This window comes from Drosophila montana, unplaced genomic scaffold (assembly GCF_035044405.1).
Source record: "Drosophila montana isolate Dmon_TW-CO22-7 unplaced genomic scaffold, ASM3504440v1 contig_2106_1, whole genome shotgun sequence".
NCBI classification, from domain to species: Eukaryota; Metazoa; Arthropoda; class Insecta; order Diptera; family Drosophilidae; genus Drosophila; species Drosophila montana.
Window position 1 is genome coordinate 1,092,501 of NW_026997017.1, and position 14,449 is coordinate 1,106,949.

The window sequence follows — 14,449 nt, forward strand, 5'->3', positions numbered from 1 at the left end:
TGACTTAATGTTAGGCATAAGAGTCTCAAAGATATGCCCCAAGAAAGCGTCGCATGATCGATACTTATCGATTCTGAGCAATTGAGAGGAGATTACGTATAACAATATGCGTATACCCATTGGAAGTCGATTAAATGGGGTATTTATGACTTAATGTTAGGCATAAGAGTCTCATAGATATGCCCCAAAAAAAAGCGTCGCATGATCGATACTTATCGATTCTGAGCAATTGAGAGGAGTTGTAGATATGCGCACATCCATTTGGGGAATGAGTACAGGGTATCGGAGCACCTGCTCGCCCATACTCACCCACACTGCGAACATCCAGAGGGCCGTGCACCGCCAAGTTGATGGTGAAAAGCATGTCCACGGTGGTGCAGCAAATGTAGAGCAGACTGTACCAGGTGCGCCAGCTGTGCCTGCTGAAGTACAAGCCACGGGCGGACGCCGCACGCACGCCGCGCACGGGCATCAGGCTGAAGCATTGGGCAAGGACGAGCACTGCAAAAAACCGCAAAAGGGACCGATTGGAGTCAGTTGATGCCGATGATGATTTGGGGGCTGTGGCTCACCTGGCGCCACCGCCTGATGGAAGCTGCCGTCATGCGAATGGCTGTGCCGTATGCCACGACCCACGCGCCACGCCCTGCGCTGCTGCAGTTGCTCCAGCCAAGCCCGGCCATGCTGCTGCAGTTGCTGGCGCAAACGTTCGCAGCGCTGACCAATGCGATGTCGCCGCATTTGCATTCGCCACATGACTGCGCACTTATTGCGGTACTTTGTCGGGCAGTGCTGCCCATTCGAATTCGAATCGATTGTTATCGCCCTAATTGTTATCGCTTTAATTGTTATCGACACGCGTCCTGCCCTAACGAGCATTTAATTGCCCGCACTGTGGTATGCTTTGAAGGGCAAACGCAAATGTTATTGACATTCAAAAAGAAGGTCGAAAGGGGCTCGATATTTGAAGGATATTTTTATATGCTGATTCTAGCTCCAAAAACTTAGGCACATGTTGAGTTCCGCCTGATATTTAAGCTATATCAGAGATGTGGTCCTCAGAGATATACCCTATCTAAAATTGTGTAAATATAGTCGAACTGATAAAATGCAATCGCTCGGAAATTAAGAAGTCTGCAATTTTCATGCCTGATATCTACGAATAAAACTCGTTTTGCAAACCTTGTTATTTTTTACGTTGACATGTATATGAAATTTACATCAATATCCGATTCCCTAATATTTTAAGTCAAAATGTTTTTTTTTTATATAGAATTTTTGATCAAACGAACATCAGCTCTGGCTTTTTGTATCGCTTTAATTTCCTATTCAGAGTAAACTTTGTGAACAAGGTATTTAAATCAAATGCAACCGCACACATAGAAAAAAAAGAAAGAAGAAAATTGTGCAAAAAAAATAAATAAATAAAGATATAAACGCATTGCAAGGATTACAAGATGTAAGCCTTCAGCTTACCCGATTTGCAATCAAGCGAAAAGCTGAATAATTGGCGCATATTTTAAGCGACAGGCAATTAATTTGCCCCACGGTGCGCTACAAATGTGCGGCACTTGGAATTGCGAATCGCAAAGAGGCGCGATTAGTGCCTAATCGCCATATATATATGTATATACAAAGCTGATTGACTGACAGACTGAATGAATGGTGATAAATCACCTTTTTATCACTTGTGTATACAGATAAATACACGTAGATGCGTGTGAGTGCACGCTAAGGCAAGGTTTTTGCAATTCCACCTGCGAGAGTGGAAAATTCGCGGAATGTGGTTGTTTGTATATATTTATTGTAAATCATTCGAACAACCTCCAAACCGTTTTTAAAGATCTTTGTGAAAATTAATTTGAGCAAATGCGAACTTCCATTGTGGAAAATGGGCTGCAAAGATAAAGCGGGTAAAGTTCCAAGCTCAAACCCATTTCTATGGGAAAGAGGCTTGGAGCGAGAAGGCTGGTCAATACGCGCTCTTATCAAACGCATAGCTCATATGTATATATATGTAGATGTGAGTGCACGCTTAGACAAGATTGTTTCAATTCCACCTGAAAGAGTGGAAAATTCGTGAAAACTGTTGTTTGCATATATTATGTTATGCTTCCGAACGCTCTTCTAAATCATTTTCAAAGATCTTTGTAAAAATTAATTAAGTAAAAGAATAACCTCCAAGGTGGAAATAAGCTGCAAAGATTAGGCGGGTAAAGGTCCGAGTTCAAATCCATTTCCATGGGATAAGGCTAGAACCGGGCAAAGCTGTTAAATACGCGCTCTTATCAAACACATAGCTCATATGCATATATATAAATGTATATATAAGTATGCTAAGGCAAGGTTTTTTTAATTCCACCTGCAAGAGTGGGAAATTCGCGGAAAGTGGTTGTTTGTTTATATTTTATTAAACTCCCGATTGCCTTCAAACTTATCTTCAAATCTTGAGAAAATTAAACCAACTTTTCAACTTATCAGGCACATAGCTCATAATAAGAGTCAGGTTAACAAGAAAATGAGAGTTAGCAAGTTGTGAAAATGCGATTTTAATGTGAAACATATCATCGTGCACGATATCGACGACGATTTTCGTCTCGTCTCGTCTCGTAAACTGGCTGCGACCGCAGCTATGTGGACTATGCCAGTCCAGTAATCCGCCGATTAACTAATTATGTTGAACAGAGTTAAAGATATGAGTACAACATTTATGTGCGTTTTATGTGCGTGTCGTCGACGGCAGCTCGTGAAGTGTAGTGGGTCGTTGAATGTGAGATTTTGCCCGGGATTCCGGGTTTTCACTTTTAATATCTTGATCTCGTCGCATAAATAATGTTCGCGAGCTGCGTTCCAGCTGGATGCGGATGTTTTTTCGGCTGAAAAGCTGGCTAAACGGATCAGAGGCAACTTGTTGTTGCATCAGCTTTTAATTGGCCCGATTAGCAAAACGTGTTTTAATCTGCAAAAAACAAATTCGCACAATTCGCACATAACCGCTAACATTTATGCCTTTATTACAGCAAATCAAGTGTTTTTACCCGCAATTTTCATATTTCTTGATGTTCAAAAAGCAACCAAAAAAAGATAAAGAAAAATTAAGTCCATTGTTATACCCTGCAGTCGTAGAAAATGGTTAAAAAGGGTATATGAACAGGATATAATGCAAGCTAGACACAAATTTAGGCTACAAACCCCCCCCCCCCCCCCCACCACCACTCCCCACCCATTTCCCATATATAGTGTAAGAAGAAGCACAGCTGCTGATAAGGAAAGCAAGAATGCTTGTAACGGCAGCCTGTAGCTGAGCGTAGGGTATCTCTCAGTCGGACTGCCGAATGCTTGTTTTATTTTCATTATTGTTTGACATAACTTAGCTGAAACGTCTAAAAGTGAAAAGATGATTTATTTGCCATGTTGCTTGACTGGCTTTTATGATTTGAAATCGAATGTGCGGCGCTCCAGTAATTAATCTGTGTGTGTTGTTAATGTGACAGCGTTGAACCAGATTTTGTGGCTGTGGCTGACGTCACAGTGAAACGTGTTTCAATTGCAGGATGAGGTGAATAAATCGGGCTGCCTGCTCGTTATAGTAAAGCATTTTTCATTGTGGTCAGCAAAATCCCCAGCGTAGGCACAGTTAAATTAACTGTGGCATCATATTTTTAATTTTTTTTGGGGGGAAAGCATGTTGTAAGCTGTCAAGTTCAGGCGTTGTTCGATTTCCGTTTCCGGCTAGAGAGTATTATTGCTGGACTTTCAAAATTGCCAACTGGCGTGCTGCGCAGCTGCGCGACAGTCTACAAATAGTTGGCAAAATTGTATATTAATAATATGCACAAATATTGCAGGTTAGCTTTTTGGCCGTTAACATTTGTACATTTTTGGGCATACTCGAAATGAGACTGTCAAGTCGATAAGTGATAAATTGTTGAAATAATGAGAGACTGGTCACCTTACTGTTATCGATCGCAATGAATGCATAACAGTTTCATTTGAGAACAACAGCGGCTTAACATTAACATAGCACTAACATCATTTGTTGTTGTTTCGCCGCTAGCTTCGGACGTGTATTCTGCATTTATGCACTAAATTTCAAAATAAATTCGTTTGTTCACAACAAGTGCCACCGAATGTGACCGTTATTTGTGTTTGTTATTCAACAAGAGCAACCATAGATCTCCAGCACCGGGGATTATCAGTTTTGTGGGCAACAAACGGCGAACAATGCCCGGTCCGCCTGCGTACAAACTTGTTACCAATTTCGAATAACACAGCAAATCGTTATTGTTTTTATTTTTTTTTGGTTTTGTTATTTAAGCCAGTGAATGTGCATAGTAAATTAGCTAAACGTGTAGCCAATGTGATTAACCTGCGGCATAGCAAAATGCAATTAAATTATAAATATATTTAGTGGCGCACTCTGGAAATCCTTCAAACTAAATTCACAGCTGCCTATTAACAAAAACAACAGCGCTGCGGGTAAGCGTAACTTGACCAGTTAATAATATGTAATAGCTACTGTTATGGCGCTGCATGTGTGTGTGTATCCGTGTGCGTCTGTTAATGTGTGTGACTGTTTGCGCGTGTGTGTGTGTGTGTGCATATGTGGCTTCAAAATATAATTTGAAACATTGCGCATGCATTCAGCGCCAGCTGTTGTTCTTGTTGGTGTTATTCTTGCTGCCATGATAAAGAAAAAGACAAAGAGTCTAACTCCACAAATTCCACTGCTTCCCCTACACTAAACACACAAAACAGACACATAGATACACGCAATACATAACTGCCATAGGTCAAAGAAAACATTTAATTATTGCCCAAAAAGGGGGCAGATTTTAAATAAAATAAATAATAATTATGTTAAAAAAAAAAAAAAAAAAAATGATAAAGAACAAACGGCTGTTTGCCTGCAGTGTTACAACAACAATTCATCTGCCGCTGCCCAACTCCCTCTCTCGCTTGCACACACATCAGATCAGCATCAATCCGCAGCATCACACACACACACACACTCGTACAGCAATTGTCACACACATACACACGCAGACGAAGGCGACTTTTATCGTGCTCAACCAAAATGAATTCACATTCATCTTCGCATTTGTATTTATTTTGTTGTTTTATTCTTTCCCAATTTTCGCTTATTTACGTTGGTTTCTTTGTTGCTGCTGCAGCTCCTGCAATTAGTTTCGTAGCCTGCAGCTTGTGTCGCCGACTCATTGTCATCTTTGCACGGTGGTTGCTGCTGCTGCCGCTGTTGTTTGTTGTTGTTATTGCTGACCTCCCCTCCAGCAGTCAGGCCTGGCTTTGGCCAAACAAATAAACGAAGCAGAGCAGCGGCAGCGGCAGCGGCAGCTGATGATTCATCCGCTGCTTTTTCTTTAGACGGAAACAGCTTTTTTTGTCTTTGCCAAATGCATTGGAACCTCGAAGCTCGACTCATTCATGTGTTGTTGTGTTAAAAACAAACAAAAACAATTAAGAGTGCTCTACTCGGGCATGCCCGGCTAGCCGATACCCTAAACTGGGTGCCAAGCTGCCGTTACGAAGACTCTAGCTGCCTTTTGGATTCGCTGCTGTCTTTAGATCGATATTTTTCGAAAGTAATATCGTTAAGGTATCGATAAAAATAAAATATAACCTCGTTTTGCGTATGGTAAAGGAGAATACATATATATCAAGTTTTAAGTTACATACATTTGCTGAAAAACAATATACCCCTTTTGGCCATTCCCAATAGGTTGAGGGTATTAAAAACGAAATTGAACAACAGAAAAACCCGCTACTCATATGCGACGTCTGTTCCGGTCTATCGCACATGTGCATAAATTTATAATAATAATTATAATAATAATAATAATCATAATTATAATTATATATTGCTAAGTATGTTAGAATCACGCTAATCGTTAAGTTAAACCTGGGCGTGATTCGGCTTGGCTTTGCTTTTCGATTAGTCAGCCAAAAGTTTTCGCTTTGCTTGAATCAAAATACGTTTTATTTTTGTATCTGCTACCATGACACAAAATATCTGAGATTTAAACAAATAAAAATAAAAAAATAAAACCAAAAGAATATCCAAAAATCAACAAAAATGCTGATGTCAAGACCCCAAAAGCTTGACTTTCCCCTGCCATAGCCCTACTTGGCGGGGTATATACGCTAAAGCATTTTGTTTGATCGATTGCGCAACCCTTCCAATTCCTTCCCAATTGTCTTGATATTCATATCAGATAAGACTTAAAATAAACATAAGACATGAAAGCTAATGCTTTTAAAACAAGGGTGACACCAAAAATAACAAATGCATTCAGTTGATCCATAGAATTCTTTAATACCCTTACTTTCAATGCAGCTATATGATATACTATATTAGATATATGTTATGCTATGCAATATGCAAATGATCTTAACCAAAATCTCTGTATAAACTTATAGTAAGCTGATCTATGCCAAAATCTGAATTGAAATTGGCAATATACTTTTTTTTATACTTCATACTTTTTCATACAACATCTTAACTTTCAATCGTTTGTTTCTATAAGATATAGTATGCTGATCCAACAGGTCTCGACTTATATGGAGTCTGACATACAAAGTATCAAGTGTTCAAAGTTTCATCAGCCTAGCTTAAGTGAGAACCTAGTTCGCATAGTTGGCATAATTATGGCTAGATCTGTATCTTTATAGGGTTGAAAATTGTTCATTATTCAGTTTGCAGCTCAATCTATTTTAAATATCAATAGTTGCCCGTTCTACTGAAAATATTGAGAGCCGTTAATATTTTCATATGAAAATCTCTCCCAAAATCGACATCGTCCAAAGATGGTTGGATAAATCGTATAATTTGGGTAAAAATTTAGTTATGCTTTGGGGCTGAGTCTACCTCAAAATTTTCTTTACTTTATGTAAATCGGTTCTCGTTGTTTCTTAGTTAAAATTAACTGGAATTTCGAAACGGAACCGGTTCGGTTGAAAACCGGTTCGCCATCTTATTAAAAAGTATATAGTTATTGAAACACATCTTATATAGAATTTATTTTATACGAAATATATATTCACAGTTGACATAAGTTGGGATTCCGGAACGGAACCAGTTCGGTTCAAAACTACATGAATAATATTATGATTATTAAAACATATTTTATGTGGGATATATTTTATACGAAATATATATTCACAGTTGACATAAGTTGGGATTCCGGAACGGAACCAGTTCGGTTCAAAACTGGTTTGCCGCCTTATTGAAAAGTATTTGATTATTGAAATATATTTATAGATGCCTTATGAATTACTCACTGAGCGACCCTCCTATGGGTAAGTGGCACCCCAAAAGTTTTGCCCCAAGCATATGCATATGCCTCCAAATCCGACCCTCATCCGAGGGAATGTTCTCATGCATCGCATATACACACATTCACACACATACAAACATACACATAAATATATACACATGTGTTTCTCATGCATAAATGAGCCAGCTTATCTCTAATATCAGTGGCCCAGCATTTTACAGGCCGCGGGTTGGGAGGAACTCATGGGGGAAGAAGTCACCCCCCCCCCCCCCCCCCCCACCCAAAGACACACAGACACACAGACACACATGCATGAAGCATATATTGTGCATATTCAGATTTTTAATTTTGTGTCATACCCTAACGGATTTACCAAAAAAAAAAAAATGAAAGAATATTTGTGCTTGAGTTGCCGAAGAGTTAATACCCTTGAAAATCTATAAAAGAAGCAACAGTATGTCAGAAAAGGGCTCAATTTAATATGATATATATGATATATATTAGACGGATCTTAATGGGATTAAGGGTGCAAACTTTAATTGGTCATTGTTGGCTTGTCTTGAGGAAACTGGAAAAAAAAAGTTTTCAAGAAAAAAACTAAGCTTTTCATATATTAGTTTCTAGTTATATAATATAGTAACTGGCTCCTGTACATTTTTAAATAACGAGCAATCAAGATGTAGGCTAGCGAGCGGAAAACTGTATATACATATATATAATTTCATATATGTACAATTTTGATCCGCTTGTTATCCTAGTTGTATGTATGTACTATATATACTCTACATAATCGCAATTGTCTGCTGGAATGCGTAATGCATTTTGTGACAAAAGTAGAATACCCAATGCAAGAGGGGGACAGCCAGGAAAGGCAACAACAACAACAACAACAACCACACAGAGCACTAGAAGAGGAAGAAGAAGAGCACAAATAAGCACACACACACACACACACACACATACAGAGACACACGCTTGCGCACACACATGTTGATCATGCATGAAAGCGGGCCGCGCATTTTACCCCAAGAACTCAAACAGAGAACCCAAAAAAAAACAAAAAAAACAACACTGATGGAAACTGAACCACAATTTAGCAAGAGACGCGGGTAAGCGGGGGTGGGGACAGCAGTACCGTTGAGTGCTGCTGGCTGCGCTGCTGGCGGCGACGGTTGGCGGGGGAGAGTCGCCGGAAATCGCGTTAAATGCGTAACAAGGCGCTTTTTAATTCAACCGATCCAAATACAAATAAAAAGGGAGCATTAAATAAATGAAATTGTGTTGTGTATGCAAAACAGTTGAAACGCTGTCCGACCGACCTGCCACTTCTTGTTATCTCTTCAGCTGCACACAAAAAAAAACACAACAAGAAAACAAGTAAGAGTGCCTCGGTTGACCAGAGTGCACGACTAGGGCATACCCTAGGCGCAGCGCCAAGCTGCCGTTACGTCTTATTGCTTGCTGTCACACACATGTGCATGCACAAAGAGAAAACACACATACTCACACACGAACGAACAACAGTTTATTCTAGGCAGCTGCTGTGCTTCTTCTTGCCACAGCACAAAGCTTTGGATAATGAATTCTTGAGTAAGTCCGGTGTTTGTTGTCCGATTTTTGTGCAATTTTAAGGGGCTTACCAGGCATACCAGGGCGTAAGGATCTACCTTAAAGTATGAGTATTTTTCAGTTATCAGGGAAACGGGGGGAGTTGCCGAAAAAGTAAAATATTCTTAATCTGTATACAGTGTACCCAAAACTACATTCCAAATTAGGTGTATTTAGTTGTTATAATTCAAAAACGATATTTGTTGATATTATTATGATATTTATCGATATCATTATGCTATATATCGTTATTATTATTATATTTATCGATATTGTTATGTTATTATAATATATATAGATATTTGTTTGATATATATCGATATTATTATTATTATATTTATCAATAGTTTTTTTCGAGATCCGTTTCCTTTCGTCCGTTACATACATATGCTTAAATACAATATACCCCCTTTGCCCATTTGCAATGGGTATAAAACCCACAGCAGCAACAACAATGAAAACTGTCACATTACGAAAAACAAACAGAGCTTAATTGAAAATTTCATTTTCATAGCGATGATAAATTCTCTTTCATTTTATTTATTTATATTTTCATTTACTTTTTTTTATTTTTTTATTATTTTTTTGGTTCATTTGTTGCGCTGCAACATTTCGATGTTGAGCGGCGCGTCGCAAAGTTCGGTTCATGTTCGTGCAACATGTGTTAGAAAACGGTTTTGAATTCAAACAAACAAAAAAAAACAAACTGAGTTTTGATTTTATTATTATTATTGAATGCACTCACACTGACTCTGCGCATTGGCATTGGATCGTTAAGCTTTAAAAAAAAACCAGTGTTGTGTAAAATAGAGTTGTTCCGATTTGTGCGTTCTTGAAACTTTAGGTAAAACATTTTGTGTTGTAAAATAAACAGTTCAGACTGTAATGTATTATATGCCAAATAATGCTGACTAATGCCCAATTCTGAGGTTTGATTCAGTGTGCATTAGGCCTGTGTTGCATAAGTAATTAATTTATAATTAAATAATCAGTGTAGTAGCGAGTGTTGTTTTTTCCAATCTTTCAATCTTAGAAATTGAGTTTCTATAACTTTTTTTGCTCTTTTGCAATATAGTCTCTGTATATAAAGTGATTGGTCATGAACATCCTTTAATTACTTGTTTATATCTGTGCGGCAAACAGTGTTGAATAAGGGTTTTAATTTGTAATAGAATTTACTTAGATTCTGGTTCTAACTACGATCTTTCTTTTTAAATTGTAACTAGGTTCAAATTTCCTTAGCCAGTGTTGGAGAGGTTCTGCCACAAGTTTGATTTACAATTAGTTAATTGTTTGAGCCAAAACAAATCTTTAATCAATATTTAATTGCATTAGAGAGTCTTTGGTTTAAGTTCTTTTAGGCTTTAATTTGTTCTTTGCTGTCAATAAATTCTATCTAGAATATCGCTTCCGTCTGCCAGAAACGCGCTCCATAAGGCACTTACCTTGGTATCTGTTCTTTTCGAGTGCTTCCTTTGACCTTTTCTCTGCTTATCGTATTTTTATATATGTATATTTTTGTCCACTTGCTTTGTTTTAACGAATAATTGAATTGGTCATAAAAATGTAAGCGGGGAACCGCATTTAAATCGGCGTAGCTGCTGCTGATAGCGCTTGGAAATTGGATGATTTCACAAAAAATTTTTACTTACAACGAACTGTCAATGATAACATTTTAACGAAACGGCAAATCGGAGAAGAGAGTGCATGAAAAAAGCATTTAGCTTGAAGCATGTTGAAGATTAAATACTCTGTCCGCATTTTTTATGGTTGTTTCCTGAACATATAATTTAATCTTGACATTAGGACTTTATTTTCAATAAAATCTCTCTATATATATACTGTGTTCTAACTGACAAAATGAATTCCACCCGCAAGAGTGGAAAACTCGAGTTAAACGTTTGTTTGATACTTTTCCACTTACAATCCGATCGGCCTCAAACTCATTTTCAAAGAGCTTTATTCGAATTCAGTTGAGGGGGCTTCACACCTTTTAGAATAACCATTGCTTCGCGTTCAAATTCATTCTCAAAGATCATTATGAAAATACGCTTGAGACGTGTTTCACACTTTTCGCAAAATCCACCTCTCTTGGATAATAAATTCCGCTCAAAGATTGAATGGGCGAAGCTTCGGCTGTAAGCTCATTCGCAACGATCTCAGAGGTAATTCAATTGAGACGTTCTTCACACTTTTCTCAAGATAAACATATTTAACGTGCCCAAGTCCTTTTTCTAAATTCTAAACATATAGTTAATATTATTGATTAATGTATATATCTGTTAATGTATACAAATATAGTAGTCTGCCCTGTATACCATGGTTTTAAAGGCTGAAAAGTGATATTTTTCAGTCCATGCATGTGTGTTAGTTAAATGCAAATGTATTAGTGCGCTTTGCCTGCAAAACTCTCGCCTGCCAAAGCTGCGCTGAAAGTTCACACAGACGGCATTCATACGTGTGCGCTGTACGTGGGCCAAATAAAATATGCAAAGCAATAAATGAATATACAAAATATATATAGACGAAATGTTGAGTGAAATGTATATTGTAATTTTAATGATAAAATAAATAGATAAAAGCATTGTTTGCCGTTTCTTGGAAATGCTCATGTGCATATTTTTATAGATACATACATATATAAAATTGGCGCATTTTATTGTTCATTTGGAATTGGCTAATAATATTTTGAATATGTGTATGTGTTCCGCTTTACAGCATGGATGCCCCCACGCAGTCTATATACCCGCATTCCGTAGCTTCTTCCGCTGCCATCTGTGCCTGCGTATTTGTGACCATCGGCGTATTCGGTAAGTAACTGCAGCAGCTTTCAATCCCACTCAAACGAAAAAACACACACTTTGTCCCGACTGATTGACTGACTGACCGACTGACTGACCGTCTGACTGATTGACGATCCACGCATAGCACAAACCATAAAAGCTGTCAAGCTGATTTTTTTCACAGTAGTTCGCCTTTTGTGGATATAGTTTCACGCTAAGGCGTGGTTTTGAAAAATGTGAAAAATTGATGTAAAAGGAACAATTGCCAGAAGTCTGATAAAAACTCTTAAAAATCATTCAAATTTCAAATGATGTTTCGCCGATTTCGAATAATCCGCATTGAAGTCGAATGACTGAAAAACTGTAGCTTATAGATTTTTAGCTTTTCATTCCACGGGCTGCCAGCTTATTTGCAAAGCTTTACATAAAAGTAAAAAATTAAGAACGTATATCGACGATTTTGCCAAATCCACCTCTAACGTCGGAAGATGGGCGGAAAACAGTCGAAAATCTTTTTCAGCATAGCAAAAAAAACTTAGGCACATGTAACTCAGCGCTTTTGGAAAATCCACCTCCACGCGTGGAAAAACGGCTATCAATTAATTTGTATGGCTTTATTTGGACAGCAGTAAAACATATTCCACGGGGGTTAAACGGATTTGAAATTGAACAACAACAAATATACGCAGTCCTGGCAATGCCGGGTAATATTTGCTAGTTCCTTTATATTTTAACCCTCATGTAACCTCATACACTTTTGCAATTGCAGGCAACCTGATAACGCTGCTGGCGCTGCTCAAGAGTCCAACGATACGCGAACATGCGACGACCGCCTTTGTCATATCTCTGAGCATATCGGATCTACTTTTCTGCTCCTTCAGCCTGCCGCTGACAGCCGTGCGTTTCTTTCAGGAGGTGCGTCGAATCGAATCGAACAAATCATATCTACTCGAAACTAATTTTGTTTTCCATCAACTCTACAGAGCTGGACATTCGGCAGCACGCTATGCAAGATCTTTCCCGTCATCTTCTATGGCAATGTGGCCGTCTCCTTGCTCAGCATGGTGGGCATTACGCTCAATAGGTAGGGTATTTCGAGACGTACCCGAGATCGACTGAGAGATCTCGGCAACCAGAAAAGCTACAGACCTAAAATTTGAAATAGAAATACTACAACACCTTACATAGAACACATATGTAATTTTGCTCCCATATCCCCTTTCATTTTTATAATATCTATAAATATGGAAACAGCCTGATACTCCAAGCATGGTATATAGATATATATTTGACTTATGAACGCAAGGATCTCAGAACCTATAAGAGCTAGAGACTTGAAATTTTAGCTGTAGGTCCTCCTAGTGCCCGCACAGATCGAGTTTGTTTCCGATATTCGATAAATTGCCTCGTTTCCAAGTAATCGATAAAAGTTGAATATTGAAATCCTGTTTTTTGAGCAATTTCGGTAAATAATAAGAGCTAAAATCACCAAACTTGACATGTAGCTTCTAGAATAGTATATATATATATCAAGTATACCTATCGCCTGTCGGAAGAAGAGGGTTCAGGGTATCCCCTAGTCGGGAGCTCCCGACTAGAACGCCTTACTTGTTTTTTTTTTTGGTTTTTAAGACTAAATTTCTTTTGTGTGAATCCAGGTACATACTCATCGCTTGCCACAGCAGATACTCACAGATCTATAAGCCCAAGTTGATCACGCTGCAGCTGGTGTTCGTTTGGGCCGTATCCTTTCTACTGCTGGTGAGCCAAGCGAATTGATTCATATTTGATTTGATTAATCCATGTTGAATCGTTTTTGCAATTTAGCTGCCACCCATACTGGGCATATGGGGCGAGATGGGCCTGGACGAGGCCACCTTCTCGTGCACAATACTCAAAAAGGAGGGTAAATCGATAAAGAAGACTTTGTTCCTGATCGGCTTTCTGCTGCCCTGTCTGGTCATTATAATATCATATTCCTGCATCTATATAACCGTGCTCCATCAGAAGAAGAAGATACGCAGTCACGATAACTTTCAAATTGGCGCCACAGCCGGCGCCAAAGCAGGATCAGCGTCCGGCTCGTATGTGACCACGACGAGCACGCGCAAGGCGCGCGAGGACAATCGCCTCACTGTGATGATGGTCACCATATTCTTGTGCTTCCTCATCTGTTTCCTGCCGCTGATGCTGGCCAATGTGGTGGACGATGAGCGCAATACCTCCTATCCCTGGCTGCACATCATCGCCTCCGTGATGGCCTGGGCCTCCAGCGTTATCAATCCGATTATCTATGCGGCCAGCAATCGCAACTACAGGTGCTCTACTCATTAGCATCTAATAATATATTCCCAATTAATCGCATGTTAAATATCTCTTAAACGCAGGGTGGCCTACTACAAGATATTCGCATTGCTCAAGTTTTGGGGTGAGCCGCTGTCACCGATGCCAAGTAGAAACTATCACCAAAGCAAGAACTCAAAGGAATTATCGGGCGTTATTCGCAGCACGCCATTGTTTCATGCTGTTCAGAAGAATAGTATTAACCAAATGTGCCAAACATATTCAGTATGAGTCTTTTGTATTCGAATTTGCAATACGACATTAACTACTTATTAAAATATATATCCTTTTTTTTTTTTCTTATTTATGTATATTTAATTATACACGAGGGCGCATACGAAAAACAAATCAAACAGAATAAGAAAAAAAAATATATATATATATATATGTATATATGTATATATACTATTGACGATATAT

At 38.6% G+C, this 14,449-nt stretch overlaps 2 protein-coding genes across 2 annotated transcripts in view; one reads left to right on the forward strand and one right to left on the reverse strand.

Moving 5' to 3' along the window:
• The window catches only part of Gr5a (Gustatory receptor 5a), a 5,528-nt gene extending 4,805 nt beyond the window's left edge, over positions 1-723 (reverse strand). The window contains exons 1-2 of the mRNA XM_064680371.1: positions 573-723; positions 310-501 (exon numbers count right to left, since the gene is read on the reverse strand). Of these exons, the coding sequence (XP_064536441.1) occupies positions 310-472 (163 nt within the window). The 5' untranslated portion in view covers positions 473-501; positions 573-723. The remainder of the gene's footprint in view (positions 1-309; positions 502-572) is intronic.
• A 3,318-nt stretch (positions 724-4,041) lies between these two features.
• On the forward strand, positions 4,042-14,320 carry Tre1 (Trapped in endoderm 1). The gene is made up of 7 exons (XM_064680356.1): positions 4,042-4,479; positions 11,622-11,713; positions 12,456-12,601; positions 12,670-12,770; positions 13,345-13,447; positions 13,514-14,004; positions 14,074-14,320. The coding sequence occupies exons 2-7, from the start codon at positions 11,623-11,625 to the stop codon at positions 14,258-14,260; spliced, it is 1,119 nt and encodes a 372-aa protein (XP_064536426.1). The 5' UTR covers positions 4,042-4,479; position 11,622; the 3' UTR covers positions 14,261-14,320.
• The last annotated feature ends 129 nt before the right edge of the window (positions 14,321-14,449 follow it).

Excerpts from the sequence above, each read along its gene's own strand:
- Tre1 (XM_064680356.1), top strand. The coding sequence starts at position 11,623 with ATGGATGCCCCCACGCAGTCTATATACCCGCATTCCGTAGCTTCTTCC. Across the intron at positions 12,602-12,669 it reads CCGTGCGTTTCTTTCAGGAG|AGCTGGACATTCGGCAGCAC; the intron begins GTGCGTCGAATC and ends TCAACTCTACAG. Across the intron at positions 12,771-13,344 it reads GTGGGCATTACGCTCAATAG|GTACATACTCATCGCTTGCC; the intron begins GTAGGGTATTTC and ends GTGTGAATCCAG.